The sequence below is a fragment of the Xenopus laevis genome, chromosome 6L, assembly GCF_017654675.1.
Source record: "Xenopus laevis strain J_2021 chromosome 6L, Xenopus_laevis_v10.1, whole genome shotgun sequence".
NCBI classification, from domain to species: Eukaryota; Metazoa; Chordata; class Amphibia; order Anura; family Pipidae; genus Xenopus; species Xenopus laevis.
In genome coordinates, this window is record NC_054381.1 from 4,288,227 (window position 1) to 4,306,116 (window position 17,890).

Below are 17,890 nucleotides of genomic sequence, written 5' to 3' on the forward strand. Positions count from 1 at the left end.
AAAACTTCCTTCTCTGATGAAATCGAGTTCTAATTTGCATATGCAAATTAGGGGCAGGGAGGGAAATCACATGACTTTTTGTCACAAAACAAGGAAGTAACATTTTTTTCCCGTCCCTAATTTGTATATGCAAATTCGGTTCGGTAATTGGCGAATCTTTCTCAAAGGATTCGGGGGTTCGACCGAATCCAAAATAGTGGATTCAGAGCATTCCTACTTTGGAGGTGACCCCACCGAGCCAGACCCAACAATATATAGAGATTTATTAGGAGAGAGGGGGCAGGGAGTGCAGCTACAGGCACAGACACACTAAGTAGGCAGGAGATTTTGGGGTAACACTTGACACTGCTGCAAAGATCCACTGAGCCCTTTTCACCAGCTTGTCCCTCAGCTGACACTTTATCATGTGACTGTCACACACACACACACACACACATATCATTCCCAGTTAGAGACACAGAGTATTGGACTGGGGTACCTGGGACACACCACAGAACCTCACCCCAGGGGCCCACCTAACACATAAATGCACCCATTGCCCACCCAATACTATTTGCCTGGACAAGTAGGACCTTCTAAACATACTGTAGGGACTGAGGTGAGGCCCCCAAAAATGCCTGGAGTATCCTGCAGTGCTTAAATCTTTCAGGCCACTCCCACTCTGGCACTCCCCTTAATTACCCAGACATGTCAGTATAAGAAGAAGAAATCTTAATTATTAGAGAATGGATAACAATCATATTCACCAGCGACATGATCATATTATCCCCAGACATGCCAGTATAATCATTACAGTAAATATATATAATCAGCATTTCAAATACAGAAATAGACAATGAGCAATACATTAACCCCAGACATGTCACTGCCAAAAATAGAAGATGATCATATTATCCCCAGACATGCCAGCAAGACTCCTGCAGAAATGGATGTTCTGAAAAATCATCTAATTTACACAAACAGAACACAACAAGCTTTTATTCAAAATTCAGAGATGGACGTGTGTTGTACAGTGGAAAACATGGCAATCTTGTTATTTTCTCCATTTAAATGAGAGAAAACAGTTTCCAGCATTATCAATGAGCTGTCGGTAGTGGAAGGTCAGATTTACTGAGAGTTTCCTCAATATCCTGATAGATCAGTCTGACCCTGAAGACTCACACAATCTTACTTTGTGACACAACCCAATCAGCATGTTTTATGTGTAGCCACAACCCTGTGTAAATCAATAAGTGTGCTAGAATGTGTGTACTTAACGCGATATTTCACATTCAGGGTGCCCAGTGACAAATCTCATCTTCTTTGGGTGACTAATTTCCCTGAAATGCCTTCCCTCCAGCAAGAATATGAATCACCAGCGGGATGGCATTTGGAACGCTTCATTTTCCGAAGTTGCCTCACAAAGAAACTTTGGGTGACCTTGGAAATCCGAATCAATTTGTATGCCACCCCACCGGCGAATTGTATTCTTGTCGGTGGGAAGGCATTTGGGGAGATTAGTCGCCCTTAGTAGAGCAACTAATCTCTCAGTGTTCCATCACCCTAAGCACCGAGTACAAGTTATTATCTCAAATTATTGTATATATTAAGAAAATAATTGCCAGTTTGTCATTCAAAAGTACATACTAACACCTACCATATATTTGTTACTTCTATGTTAAAAAAAATGTAATACTTAATTGATTAAATACTTTTCTCAATTAAATTTGTATTTCTATATTATTAAAAAGGTATTAAAGAGATACTGACACCAGAAATTAAACTATTTTTTACATCTATCATAATATTGCCTTTGAAAGCAACTTCTGACTTTGCCATAAAGTATTTGCCCGATGCTTTTACATTACCTGTCTGATCCCCCATGTTCCTGTATGAGGGGGCTGCCATATTTGTGCAACAGGAGTCCATTAGTATTAGAAACTGTAACTGACAGGCTGAGATGGGACAGTCAGGTTGGCAAAACAGTCCAGTTTAGGAACATCAAGTAATAATTACTTACAAAAACAGACCTCTCAGCAAAAAACGATCAACATGACCTATAGGTAACTTTAATGTACATTTATATTTTAAAAAGTAGTTTTTTAGTGTCAGTATCACTTTAAGAGATGTATCAGCATGTACTTTGTCTAAAGCAGTGGCGGAACTACTGGGGGTGCAGGGGTGCATCTGCACCAGGGCTCGCACCCCCTCGGGGCCCGCCGGTGGTTTATGCAGTTGTGAATCTGCTGTGATACCTGTGATACCGCCCACTTCCAGGGGGCGGTGGAGACATAGCCTGCACCTGGGGCCCACGTCTCCTAGTTCCGTTACTGGTCAAGAGTCACTATGAAATTTAATGTATTTGATATTTGTACATTAAAGGAATGTGGTTTGACAGCAGCTGATGGAAATTGTAGTTTAAGAATGGACATTTTAATTTTCTCAATGAAAACCATTGTCTTACATAGTAATTAGTACCAAGGGGGACAGTATTTCCCAGGTTTGGACTGGGATTCAAAATAGGCCCTGGCATTCCAAGTACAGAGAGGCCCAATCAGCTCCCCACACAATAGTGACTTTCTATGGCAAGTAATGGCAGCCCCTCTGGCATTTGCCAAAACCCACAGATTGCCAGTCTGGGCCTGATATTTCCACTAGAGCCCAATAAGCCTTCTGTGTCCCCCGTGTCCAACAGCCCCCCCCCATTCCCTGGGAAAAATCCAGTGAAACCGCAAATCCCCACTAGGTGTCGCTATTGTACAATGTGCAGATCAGGGTAGTTGCAGTTTCTCTAATCATTTCTGTCATTCAACTCAATCCACATCCCGGCTGGGGGATTGTTCATTCCCAATATATTTCTAACTCAGCTGAGAATGTTCTTGACTCCACCACAACTGACACCAGAACCACAAGGGATTTTACTTTTCCCTCCTCCCCCAGGGCTCAGAAATAGGGATTCAACTGCCAGGATTCTGCTAGAACAGCCTTGTTATGTATTTGCATCAACCGTGTTACATTTTATAAAGTTAATTGCTCTTGAAGGACATTGCAGTCTTGGGAATAGTGGGAGAAAACTGGGAAGGTAGTGTCTCTCTCTCTAAAGATGGTGAACTGGTAACAACATTACAATGATATAACAACGGTCACAAGGACATCTGGACATCTACTTACTGGTATCCGGTCTGTATAAGACCTCCCTGAGAGGAAAAGGGTCTGTTACTTCTCTCCCTGGGATCTGAAGCAAATTTACAACTCTGGGAGCAGATTCCTTATACACTGGCACAGTTCAGGCTTTGGAGAATAACTATAAAGCTGCCCCAAATGCTTTAGTGTATTGGAAAAGTCCCCACGTTTGCACACCTTGGCTCTCCAAAAAGCAAATGCCTGCTGCTCGGTGAAGGAGGCCTCGGCAACCTCTAAACTCGTAAGTACAATGAATTTTCACTGGAACTCAGGTTAAATCCAAGCAGGGACAAGCCCTTGCTAAGTTTATTTTGCAAAGGTAAGGTTCAACGTTTTGGGGTAAACCCCTTTGTGAAAACGTTGCACCTTTGCAAAATAAACTTAGCAAGGGCTTGTCCCTGCTTGGATTTAACCTGAGTTCCAGATGCAAATGCCCCTAAGTTGCTACTTACCCCTCGGTCCTCTCCCATTGAGTTCACAGGCGCCATCTTCTCCCGTGCGGTCTTCTTCCTGGATTCCACGGCGTTTGGTGACGCATATGCAGTAGGAGCATTTGCCGGTTCAGCCTTTACTGTGCATGCGCTGAAAGTCACAAAGTTTTCCGATTTCTTTTTTCGGCAACTTCGTGACTTTCGCGCATGCGCAGTAGATATCCAATATACGATCATTTATCACCCAAGATGCTGCCAAAATTCTTATTCACTCTCTCATCATATCACATCTAGACTACTGTAACTCTCTTTTAATTGGCCTTCCCCTCCAGAGACTGTCAGCTCTCCAGTCCATAATAAACACTGCTGCGAGGCTCATACACCTCAGCAACCGCTCCTCCTCTGCCTCGCCATTCTGTCAATCCCTGCACTGGCTTCCGTTACCTTTCAGAATCAAATTCAAATTAATGACACTGACTTTCAAAGCACTTCATAACTCTGCCCCACCCTACATCTCTGAACTCATCTCTATATACTCACCCAACCGCTTACTACTCTCCTCTACTAACCTGCTACTCAACTCTTCTCTCATTACCTCCTCACATGCTCTCATTCAAGACTTTGCAAGGGCTGCACCCCTCCTCTGGAACTCTCTCCCACGGTCTGTCCCACTTTCTCCCAACCTTTCTGCTTTCAAAAGATCTCTGAAAACGCACTTCTTTCGAGAAGCCTCCCCTCACTCTGCTTAACTACCAAACGCAACACCACATACAGTACCACATTTCTCACCCACTTAATTCTGATCTTGCCCACTCCCACACCTTGTGTATTACTCCCTTCCCTTTAGAATGTAAGCTCTTTCTGCATAGGGCCTTCCTCACCTTTTGTACTGATATTGATTGTGATGTATGTAACTCCATATGTTCTATGTATATAATTCATGTGATGTAGTTGCATAATCACATTTACTTTACAGCGCTACGCAATATGTTGGCGCTATATAAATACATGTTAATAATAATAATAATAACAATAATAGATTCCAACCAGCAACTGCTCCTACAGCGCATGCGCCGCCAAACGCCGGGGAATCCAGGAAGAAGACCGCATGGGAAAAGATGGCGCCTGCGAACTCAATGGGAGAGGACCTGCGCCAAGGGGTAAGCAGCAACTTAGGGGCATTTTCCCGGGGGGGGGAGGTAGGCCGGAGGGAGGGGGGCCTACGGGGGGAGGGGTTTTGCGCTGAAAGGGTTTCCTTCTCCTTTAAGGGGCCAAGTATACATCATCCTCTAAAATATATATATATTATATGTAATATATGTATTAAAATGCCATTGTGCCATGTTATACGGTATATAGGAAAAACCATTTGTGCAGTCCACATTAGAATACCCCAGTCTCCAGACATTTCTTCAAGGCTAAACATAATGTTAGCCAACTACGTTGGAAAGTATTAGAAGTGGTCCCCAGACCCACAAGAGGAGTTGACTGGAATAAATTGCTGCTTCATAAAGAAACTAGATGGATCAGCTAGAATCAATGCTCCACCATGAATCTCCTGCTGTGTAACGTAACTATAAACTTAAAGATAAGGCACAGGAAATATCTACTAAATGCTGATGAAATGTAGCTTGTTAATGGCAACTTTTAATTGTTGCAACTTTAAGAAATTGTTTTAAATGTAACAGCCAGTGATGGGCGAATCTCTCCCATTTCGCTTCTCCGAAAAATTTGCGAATTTCCCGCAAAAATCCGCGAAACAGTGAAAAATGTGCAAATTTTGATGCCCGCATTAAAGTCAACGAGCGTCCGAATAGTGTTGACGCACGGTGGTTTTGACGCAAGCGACTTTTCCAGTGCACGTCAAAAACAAGGACTTACTGTCGCTTTTAGAGGCGGTTGGGGGGAGAGGTCTTTAACCCTTTAAGTGCCACAGAACGTAGAATCTACGTTCTGTGGATCAAAGGACCAAAGTGCCACAGATTGTAGATTCTACGTTCTGCAGCACTTCCGGGTTTGCGAGCGGAGGAGCGGCTGTTAGAGCCGCTCGCTCCGCTCCTTCACGATCCCCTGCCCCTAGACAACGAGCAGAGCAGGGGATCGTGTGGCCCCTGGGGCGCGATCGCCCAGGGGCCCCAAAGCAGCAGCAGGGACGCGTTTCCTATGCGTCCTGCTGCTGCCTGCGCTGCACTTCCGCCCAGCTCCGCCCCCCCATGGCTGCTGACCGTTGGAGCTGGAGATCTGCTGCGTGGGACCCTTTCTCGTGGATCTGATGCATCTACCCCAGGTAAGTGTAACATTTACACACACAAAAACACACAAACACACCAACACACACTTATTACAGTAATATACACTTACATTCACACTTACACACACTCACACATAGATTTTTGGGGATTGGGGGGGGTCACACACACTCACAGCACCCATGTACACTTGCACACGCGCACACGTGCAAATAACATGCAATTTACCCGTTGTGCACACGCATATGTACATATATGGCTTTGTGGCTTTTTTTTTTTTCTTATCGCATCGTCTCTTTTTGGGCTAAAAAAATGTTTTATTGCCGTTCCGAATAGCGTATTCGCTAACCGTACTGTGCAATAGTTTTTGTATGTTATTTTGGTGGTTATATTGCAATTTTGGGTATTTTGGTGCATTTTTAGCCATTTTATTGAATTTTTAGCCATTTTATTGCATTTTCAGCTCTGCATTTGTGTTGTTCACTTGTTTCTGTCCGTATAATCGATTTGGCCCAGCTAAAATATTCAAACGGTAATTCTGGTGGCCGATTACACTAGTGTGGAAAAAAAAAGCATTGATTTTTGTGGTTTTATTAGTTTTTGGTAATTTATTTGCATTTCACACTGTTCTGTGTTAGTTTGTTTTGCCTATGTAAATTTTATCTACTATATATCCATTTGTGGGTCTCTGTGCGCCACATAGTTTGGTATATCTATGCATATTGGGCATCAAAGTGTTCAGTAGACCCCTGGCATTCATATTTAGGATGTTTTATGCTGATATGTTACGAAATGTGGGGCATATAATGGGGTAAAATTCAAGCTTTGTGACGATTTTCAGAAATTTGATAAAAACCGTTATGTTCAGCATTGCTTTGCAGTTTGGCAGTTTGCAGTAGAAACACTTATTTACCCATTTTGGATTCGTCAGAATGTGTACTTTCTGAAAATATATGGTTTTCTGGGGTCTCTGTACTGTTAGGGGGGTCTAATGTCGCATAATACACACACCAGGTGCTTATATTGCAGCAGCCAGCGCGTCAGCCGTGAAAATGTATATACACTATTGTCATTTGGGGGTCTCTGTGCGCCACATAGTTTGGTATATCTATGCATATTGGGCATCAAAGTGTTCAGTAGACCCCTGGCGTTCATATTTAGGATGTTTTATGCTGATAAGTTACGAAATGTGGGGCATATAATGGGGTAAAATTCAAGCTTTGTGACGATTTTCAGAAATTTGATAAAAACCGTTATGTTCAGCATTGCTTTGCAGTTTGGCAGTTTGCAGTAGAAACACTTATTTACCCATATTGGATTCGTCAAAATGTGTACTTTCTGAAAATATATGGTTTTCTGGGGTCTCTGTACTGTTAGGTGGTCTAATGTCACATAATACACACACCGGGTGGTTATATTGCAGCAGCCAGCGCGTCAGCCGTGAAAATGTCTATATATATTGTCATTTGGGGGTCTCTGTGCGCCACATAGTTTGGTATATCTATGCATATTGGGCATCAAAGTGTTCAGTAGACCCCTGGCGCTCATATTTAGGATGTTTTATGCTGATAAGTTACGAAATGTGGGGCATATAATGGGGTAAAATTCAAGCTTTGTGACGATTTTCAGAAATTTTATAAAAACCGTTATGTTCAGCATTGCTTTGCAGTTTGACAGTTTGCAGTAGGAACACATATTTACCCATATTGGATTCGTCAGAATGTGTACTTTCTGAAAATATATGGTTTTCTGGGGTCTCTGTACTGTTAGGTGGTCTAATGTCGCATAATACACACACCGGGTGCTTATATTGCAGCAGCCAGCGCGTCAGCCGTGAAAATGTATATACACTATTGTCATTTGGGGGTCTCTGTGCGCCACATAGTTTGGTATATCTATGCATATTGGGCATCAAAGTGTTCAGTAGACCCCTGGCGTTCATATTCAGGATGTTTTATGCTGATAAGTTACGAAATGTGGGGCATATAATGGGGTAAAATTCAAGCTTTGTGACGATTTTCAGAAATTTGATAAAAACCGTTATATGTTCAGCATTGCTTTGCAGTTTGGCAGTTTGCAGTAGAAACACTTATTTACCCATATTGGATTCGTCAGAATGTGTACTTTCTGAAAATATATGGTTTTCTGGGGTCTCTGTACTGTTAGGTGGTCTAATGTCGCATAATACACACACCGGGTGGTTATATTGCTGCAGCCAGCGCGTCAGCCGTGAAAATGTCTATACATATTGTCATTTGGGGGTCTCTGTGCGCCACATAGTTTGGTATATCTATGCATATTGGGCATCAAAGTGTTCAGTAGACCCCTGGCGCTCATATTTCGGATGTTTTATGCTGATAAGTTACGAAATGTGGGGCATATAATGGGGTAAAATTCAAGCTTTGTGACGATTTTCAGAAATTTGATAAAAACCGTTACGTTCAGCATTGCTTTGCAGTTTGGCAGTTTGCAGTAGGAACACATATTTACCCATATTGGATTCGTCAGAATGTGTACTTTCTGAAAATATATGGTTTTCTGGGGTCTCTGTACTGTTAGGGGGGTCTAATGTCGCATAATACACACACCGGGTGCTTATATTGCAGCAGCCAGCGCGCGTCAGCCGTGAAAATGTATATACACTATTGTCATTTGGGGGTCTCTGTGCGCCACATAGTTTGGTATATCTATGCATATTGGGCATCAAAGTGTTCAGTAGACCCCTGGCGTTCATATTCAGGATGTTTTATGCTGATAAGTTATGAAATGTGGGGCATATAATGGGGTAAAATTCAAGCTTTGTGACGATTTTCAGAAATTTGATAAAAACCGTTATGTTCAGCATTGCTTTGCAGTTTGGCAGTTTGCAGTAGGAACACATATTTACCCATATTGGATTCGTCAGAATGTGTACTTTCTGAAAATATATGGTTTTCTGGGGTCTCTGTACTGTTAGGGGGGTCTAATGTCGCATAATACACACACCAGGTGCTCATATTGCAGCAGCCAGCGCGTCAGCCGTGAAAATGTATATACACTATTGTCATTTGGGGGTCTCTGTGCGCCACATAGTTTGGTTTATCTATGCATATTGGGCATCAAAGTGTTTAGTAGACCCCTGGCGTTCATATTCAGGATGTTTTAGGCTGATAAGTTACGAAATGTGGGGCATATAATGGGGTAAAATTCAAGCTTTGTGACGATTTTCAGAAATTTGATAAAAACCGTTATGTTCAGCATTGCTTTGCAGTTTGGCAGTTTGCAGTAGAAACACTTATTTACCAATATTGGATTCGTCAGAATGTATACTTTCTGAAAATATATGGTTTTCTGGGGTCTCTGTACTGTTAGGTGGTCTAATGTCGCATAATACACACACCGGGTGGTTATATTGCAGCAGCCAGCGCGTCAGCCGTGAAAATGTCTTTACATATTGTCATTTGGGGGTCTCTGTGCACTACATAGTTTGGTATATCTATGCACATTGGGCATCAAACTGTTTAGTAGACCCCTATGTTTATATTTAGGATGCTTTATGCTGGTAATGATACATGGACAATACGATGCTGGAAAGTTGAAGCTTTGAGGCAATTTTCAGAATATTTTACCAAAACCGCCAAATTTGGCAAAGCCTTGCGACTCAGTAGTTTGGGGCAGAAAGGCATGGGTACCCATTTTAGATTCGGTAGAATGTGTACTTTCCAAAAATATATGGGTTTGGGGGGTAAACATATATTTCTGTGTTTTTACCCCACAAAAATGCAGTCAATGTGTTGATTTTTCATTAGCTGAAGTTACCCACGGGACTATTTGTATGCGCTAACTTCATTTTGAGGCCTCTAACTGCCATATACTTTGGTAAACCTATGCACAGTGGGCACCAAACTGTTTGGAGGACCCCTGGCAATCACAATTTGGGTGCTTTTTTGTGTTACGTAATGATACATGGGCGATATGATGCTGGAAAGTTGAAGCATTGAGGCAATTTTCAGATATTTCACAAAAACCATCAATTGTGGGAAAGCCTTGCGACTCAGTAGTTTGGAGCAGAAAGGCATGGGTACCCATTTTAGATTCTGTAGAATGTGTACTTTCCAAGAATGTATGGGTTTGGGGGGTAAACATATATTTCTGTGTTTTTACCCCAGAAAAATGCAGTCAATGTGTTGATTTCTCATTAGATGAAGTTACCCACAGGACTATTTGTATGCGCTAACTTCATTTTGAGGCCTCTAACTGCCAGATACTTTGGTAAACCTATGAACAATGGCCACCAAACTGTTTGGAGGAACCCTGGCAATCATATTTAGGGTGTTTTTTCTTGGTGCGTAACGATACATGGGTGATATGTCGCTGAGAAGTTGAAGCTTTGAGGAAATTTTCAGATATTTCACCAAAACCGACAATTGTGGGAAAGCCTTGCGACTCAGTAGTTTAGACCAGAAAGGCATGGGTACCCATTTTAGATTCGGTAGAATGTGTACTTCCCAAAAATATATGGGTTTTGGGGGGTAAACATATATTTCTGTGTTTTTACACCACAAAAATGCAGTCAATGTGTTGATTTTTCATTAGCTGAAGTTACCCACGGGACTGTTTGTATGCGCTAACTTCATTTTGGGGCCTCTAAATGCCAGATACTTTGGTAAACCTATGCACAGTGGGCACCAAACTGTTTGGAGGACCCCTGGCAATCACAATTTGGGTGCTTTTTTGTGATACATAACGATACATGGGTGATATGGTGCTGGGAAGTTGAAGGTTTGAGGCAATTTTCAGATATTTCACCAAAACCGACAATTTTGGGAAAGCCTTGCGACTCAGTAGTTTGGAGCAGAAAGGTATGGGTACCCATTTTAGATTCAGTAGAATGTGTACTTTCCAAAAATGTATGGGTTTGGGGGGTAAACATATATTTCTGTGTTTTTACCCCCACAAAAATGCAGTCAATGTGTTGATTTTTCATTAGCTGAAGTTACCCACGGGACTGTTTGTATGCGCTAACTTCATTTTGAGGCCTCTAACTGCCAGATACTTTGGTAAACCTATGAACAATGGCCACCAAACAGTTTGGAGGAACCGTGGCAATCATATTTAGGGTGCTTTTTCTTGGTGTGTAACGATACATGGGTGATATGGTGCTGAGAAGTTGAAGCTTTGAGGTAATTTTCAGATATTTCACCAAAACTGACAATTGTGGGAAAGCCTTGCGACTCAGTAGTTTGGAGCAGAAAGGCATGGGTACCCATTTTAGATTCGGTAGAATGTGTACTTCCCAAAAATATATGGGTTTTGGGGGTAAACATATATTTCTGTGTTTTTACCCCACAAAAATGCAGTCAATGTGTTGATTTTTCATTAGCTGAAGTTACCCACGGGACTGTTTGTATGCGCTAACTTCATTTTGGGGCCTCTAAATGCCAGATACTTTGGTAAACTTATGAACAATGGCCACCAAAATGTTCAGAGGAACCCTGGCAATCATATTTAGGGTGCTTTTTCTTAGTACGTAATGATACATGGGTGATATGGTGCTGGGAAGTTGAAGGTTTGAGGCAATTTTCAGATATTTCACCAAAACCGACAATTTTGGGAAAGCATTGCGACTCAGTAGTTTGGAGCAGAAAGGCATGGGTACCCATTTTAGATTCTGTAGAATGTGTACTTTCCAAAAATATATGGGTTTGGGGGGTAAATATATATTTCTGTGTTTTTACCCCACAAAAATTGCAGTCAATGTGTTGATTTCTCAGTAGCTGAAGTAAAGTCCTGAAAAATTTGGATGTGCTAACTTCATATTGGTGTCTCTAAATGCCAGATACTTTGGTAAACCTATGCATAATGGGTATCAAACTGTTCAGTGGACCCTGGCAATCATATTGCAGGTGCTTTTTCTTGGTACCTAATATAGTTTGGGATATGCGGAGCAGCAAAATAAAACCTTTGAAATGATTTTTCAAAATTTTGAATTTTATTTTGAAAAACCGCTATGTTCAGACAAGCTTTTCTGTTTGGTAGTTGGGAGTAGAGAGACATAGTTACCCATTTTGTAATCGGCAGAATGTGTACTTTTCAAAAATGTATGGTTTTCTGGGGTAAACCTATGGTTTCAGGATTTTTTGCCTTGGAATCTAAAGCATGCCGTTTTCTGCCTTAGTGCTTTCAAAATTCAGTAATATACTGCCGGGAGTTTTTGCTGTACAGAAGTCCTAAATCTCCCTAAAACTATACATATCTGGTATTGGCACGTTCGAGAGACATAAGGCTTTCCAAATCAGTTGGATATTCATCTGTAAAATGAAATGTTTTTCTGGTATAAATTGATATACGATGAAAAATGGTAATTTTTCTTTTTTTTTTGGTATTTAGCACTATAAATTTTTTTGCACAGGTGGAAATACATGAAAACTCAGGCAGATTTAGAAAGCTCAGTTTCTACCGAAAAAAACAATGTATAGTTTTCCTAGGTAAACTATAGGTTTCCCCTCAGAAAATGCCCTTAAAGTGAGAGAGCACAAAATGCTTAAAAACGGCTGGCATTTCGCGTAACCAAAATGTGAAATTCTGCTGGCACTTAAAGGGTTAAGTCACAAGGGTTTATAACTCCTCGTGTTTTACACTTGATAAAGGGCTCAGCCTGAAACATGTAGTGTTTAACCACTGCTTTAAATAAACCCTCATTGCAGTTTAAAGGGCATGTAAAGTCTAAAATAGAATAAAGCTAGAAATGCTGTATTTTGTATACTAAACATAAACATGAAGTTACTGCACCACAAGCCTAATCAAACAAATGATTTATGCTTTCAAAGTTGGCTACAGGGGGTCACCATCTTGTAACTTTGTTATACATCTTTGCAAGACTAAGACTGTGCACATGCTCAGTAGGGTCTGGGCTGCTTAGGGATCGTCATAAACAAAGCTGCTTGAGTTCTGCATGGCTGGGAAGTAAGGCGGGGGCTCCCCCTGCTGTACATAAGTATGATTGTTTCCCTGCAGAGCAGTTAGGGACCGTCTGACAATTCCTATCCACAGCAGTAAATGAAGGGAGAATGTCACTGCATACAGTCAGGTTTCTTATAAAAACGGTACACATTTTTTAATTAAAATATATTGGAGATAGGTTTCTTTTTCATTAAAGAAAGTAATAATGGGATTTTATTTTTTTGCTTTTACATGCCCATTAAAATTACTGCCGTATGCAGTCTGATAATTCTCTTTAATGGTTTACTACTTGATGGCACACAGCCATTGATATCAACAGCGGGAACATTTAAGAAGAAACAGCCTTATCTGGGAATTATTGTGTAATTTGATCAGACAAATGCTGAAATACACATAGTAGACACTTTCTGGAAAACAAATATCCTCGGGTCTATACTGGACTTGGTCACATATGCACATTTTCTAGCAATTTAATGCTAAACACCCAGGTATCTCCAGTGATGCAGTCTCTGCACAAGCCCCCTCTAACGATCCAATGCTGCAGTAGAAACACAGCTGAATAAGTGGTTGCAAGAGGATATTATAGAACCAATTGACTTTTCCCCATGGGCTTCCAACGTAGTAATTGCTAAAAAAAAAAAAAAAATAGGCAAATCCGCCAATGTGTGGTCCTACGTCTGGTAAACAAAGCAATAATACCTGAGCTCACTGTTACCCACTGCCTACTACAGAAGACCTCATTTCCAAATGCTATGGGTCAAACATTTTCACAAACTGCCTTTCCAACGCCGGGTCCAGGACACCACTCAGTACTTCAAAACCAACCTGAAGCCCCATACAAATCAAGACTATTTACAAATACCCCTCTCTTGGCAGGCCAGAAACCTGACAGCTCTCATTACACATCTAGGACTAGGATAACCATTTATCTGGATGATATACTCAGCCATGCACAGTTTCTGGAGGAACACAATGCAATCCTTGATCAGGTATGTCACAGGCTGATGGACTATAACCTCACCTTGAATGAAGAAAAATGTGTTTTTGCACAAACTGAAGTTGACTTTGTGGGTCATAGACTCTCATCACTGGGAATTCAACCCTTACAATCCAATTTTGAGGCCATACATCAATTACCTGAGCCAAAAGACACAGCAGAACTCGATTCTTTTCTGGGATTTACAAACAATTATTTACCTTTTGTAGCGGACTATGCAGAAATCACAACACCATTATGTGCCTTACTTAAAATAGACATGCACTGGGAGTGGACACCAGTCTGTACACTGAGACATCGTATTGCTTCAGCACCAACCCTTGCTCATTTTTCAGCAAATGTACCTACATTTGTCTCTTGTGATGCTTCAGCTGTTGCCATAGGTTCAGTCTTATCACAGATTCAGCATGGAGTGGAGCACCCTGTTGCTTTTGCTTCTCGAGCTCTCTCTATAGCTGAGCAGAAAAACACACAGGAGAGCGGGAGGCAATGGCCTGTGTTTGGGCTTATACTTAGTGACATAATTTCCATCAGGATCGGGCCATTGCCCTCTTCATATTCACAGATGGTCAGACAGGTTATATCAATACAAATTTGAGGTTCGCTACAGACCAGGAAAATTGAATCAAGTTGCAGATTACCTGTCACGTATAGTCCTCAAGTCTAAGGAGACAAAGACTGCACAGGAGGAAGAAGACACATTGATTATATCCGATTCATTCGTCTTCGCAGTTACACCAGAAGATTTGGTGACCTCATGTCAGAATGACCCAGTGATCATGCCAAGACAATTACCCTTAATGCTGAGCAATGGGTGAGAATAAGAAAACCCTCAACCAGATCAAAATTTGATCCCATATTCAGTTTTTTGATATCCATAGTCAGTTGGGACCAGTCACCTACATATTGCAGGATGGATCTACTTGGCATGTGAGCAGTTTAGTACCAGTTTCTGAGCTTTCACAGGTGCGGGACACTGCTTCTAACTGGCATTTCTGGAATGATACACCCAATGTTGTTCCACAAATACCAGAAATACCATCAGGCAATGTGTGTCTAATAAAGATGGTGAACTGATAACATTATCTGCATTACTGTAATATAAAAAGCGGCACCACTCATTACATTGTATAATTAAACTTCTAGAAGTGATTTAGTACCAGACACACCTGTTATTAGTGGCACCACAGAATGAGATTGTGCCGGGAAAGCGCATTGGGCTCAGCACTAAATCGCGCCAAAGTATAAAGTCCAGAAATCCAAATCAGGAGGGGTCGATTTTCTTTAAAACAATGATTTGTCAGGTAGGTATGAAGGAAGTGTGTTTATCACTGACCAATCCCAGGGAGGTAGTGCCAATAAATAATGAGTACTGTCAGAAAGCGGTACTTTAGAATCTATTCTCTTTGGGAAAAAGGTTGACTTGATTACAATGCCCGGTACCAAGCAAACCACCCGCAAATCCACTGGAGGGAAAGCTCCCTGCAAGCAGCTCACTACCAAGTCAGCCAAGAAAAGTGCCCCATCCACCGTCCAACTGAAAAAAACCTCATCACTACCGGCCCAGCACAGTCGATCTCTGCGAGATCCGCTGCAATCAGAAATCCACCGAGCTGCTCATCCGCCTTTAGAGTGCCTGGTCCAGGAGATCCTTCGGGACCACAAGAGCAACCTGATGCCCCATACAAATCAGACCACCTGCAAATCCACCAGAGAGAAGGCTCCCCGCAAGCAGCTCGCTACCAATGCAGCCAGGAAGAGTGCCCCGGCCACTGGCCACCAGCGGATTGAAAAAACCTCATCGCTAACGGCCCGGCACAATCGCTCTCAGCTAGTTCAGCAAGCTGCTCATCCACCTGTAGATCACCTGGTCCAGGAGATCACTCAGGACTTCAAGACCGCCCTTCGCTTCCAGACCTCAGCTGTCAATGTTCTGCAGGAGGCCAGCGAGGCTTATCTGGCCGGTCTCTTTGAGGACACCAACCTGTGCGCCATCCATGCCAAGAGAATCACCATCACGCCCAAGGACATCCAGCTGGCCCGCAGGATCCGAGGCGACAGGGTTTAGATCAGTCCCCGCTGCCTCACCTTCCAACTGAAAAATGTTGAATAATAAAGCTGTAACTATTTGGGGTAATGCTCATTTTATTTTAGTTACCATTTAAATTGGGCCCCGTGTATAATTATTCCTCACTGTCTACTTAAATAGAGAGATTTTTAAAAAAAAATGCTAAATGTCCTCTTTAAAAAGTAAGAATGTGAAATACAAAGTAATGAGTGTGACTAATGTCAAGCTGACAGCATCATATCATGTATATTATATATTAATAGTGAGAATATTAATATATTGTTAGGGCTGAGCATTGAGGCTTAATGATTAGAGATGATTATATGTGCATTATAGTAATATTAATGCCTGTGATTAAAGGACTGCTCAGTATAATTAGCAAATTTATCCTTGTGATAAACACCGACAATGAGAAATCAATTTTAATATGAAACAACGAATAACAATGAAAAAGGGAAATTGTCAAAAAAAACTAGAAAAGTTATAACAGTTGCCTAGAGACTGATGATTATGACGTACGTATTTGTATAACGTTGACTATTAATGCAATAATGTAAGAAATCCTAGTGACAGCCAATCAAATGATAGATATGATAATGATATAATGATGTTATTTACTCTGCATTATAAAAGTCATGTAACAGTAACATAGAGACAGATCTCTCCTGTATTCAGCTCTTGAAATAAAATAAAATTTCCTTCTCTGATGAAATCATTTGCCAAGACTCCTGTTACACTGTCTTTGGAGGTGACCCCAGCGAGCCAGACCCAACAATATATAGAGATTTATTAGGAGAGAGGGGGCAGGGAGTGCAGCTACAGGCACAGACACACTAAGTAGGCAGGAGATTTTGGGGTAACACTTGACACTGCTGCAAAGATCCACTGAGCCCTTTTCACCAGCTTGTCCCTCAGCTGACACTTTATCATGTCACACACACACACATATCATTCCCAGTTAGAGACACAGAGTATTGGACTGGGGTACCTGGGACACACCACAGAACCTCACCCCAGGGGCCCACCTAACACACAAATGCACCCACTGCCCACCCAATACTATTTGCCTGGACAAGTAGGACCTTCTAAACATACTGTATGGACTGAGGTGAGACCCCCAAAAATGCCTTGAGTATCCTGCAGTGCTTAAATCTTTCAGGCCACTCCTACTCTGGCACTCCCCTTAATTACCCAGACATGGCAGTATAAGAAGAAGAAATCTTTTTTTTTTTTAAAAGTTTTTATTTTTGCAGTTTTTAACAACACAGCACAAACACATAGACATACAAAACAAAAAACCAAAAGACAAATCATACATAATGGACGTGGAACCAGTAGACAAAATACCATCGCACCTAGAACCCAATCTTAGTGAGCGGCATCATATTCCAACCAAGCTCCCCAGACGCCCTCGAATTTCTTGGGGCACCCTCTTGTGATATAAACCAATTTTTGGTTTCCAATGCAAAAGGATAGATTTTTTATTTAGTATAAAAGTTGGAGGTAGCAAAGCTTGACTGCAGGCTTCAGCCCCAAATTATCCATTATTCCCAAAAGACAAACCAACGGGGTTCTAAAACTAGGGACATCTAAGACCAGAGAAGTATGGTGCAGGACCCCACCCCAGAACCCCTGGATTCTCGGGCAGTCCCAGAATACATGCATAACCGCGCCCACCTCCTGATTACATTTGGTGCATTGGTCTGAAACCGTAGGATATATTTTTGCAAGTCTGTAGGGTGTAAGGTATACTCTGTTCAGAAACTTATTTTGGATATACCTGTCCCTAACCGACATGACAGGGACCTGTTTCAGCGCATCTGTCCACATCTCCTCCTCCAGACCTGGAATATCCCTAGCCCATTTATATCTTACCCTTTCCAGAGGATCGGGACTAGCCCTTTCCAGTATGACATAGAACCAGGTGGTGGGTTTCCTAATGCCCTCTTTCCTCAAATAGACTTCTAGGGTAGTCTCTACAATTTCAATGGGTCTACTAGGAAATTGGGTTTGAAAGGCATGCCTGAGCTGGAGGTAGCGG

At 41.8% G+C, this 17,890-nt stretch overlaps 1 protein-coding gene across 1 annotated transcript; it reads left to right on the forward strand.

Annotated features, from left to right (window-relative positions):
• The first annotated feature begins 15,213 nt into the window (after window positions 1-15,213).
• LOC108719563 (histone H3, embryonic-like) lies at window positions 15,214-15,849 on the forward strand. The gene has a single exon (XM_041566780.1). The coding sequence runs from the start codon at window positions 15,214-15,216 to the stop codon at window positions 15,847-15,849; it is 636 nt and encodes a 211-aa protein (XP_041422714.1).
• Window positions 15,850-17,890: the final 2,041 nt, after the last annotated feature.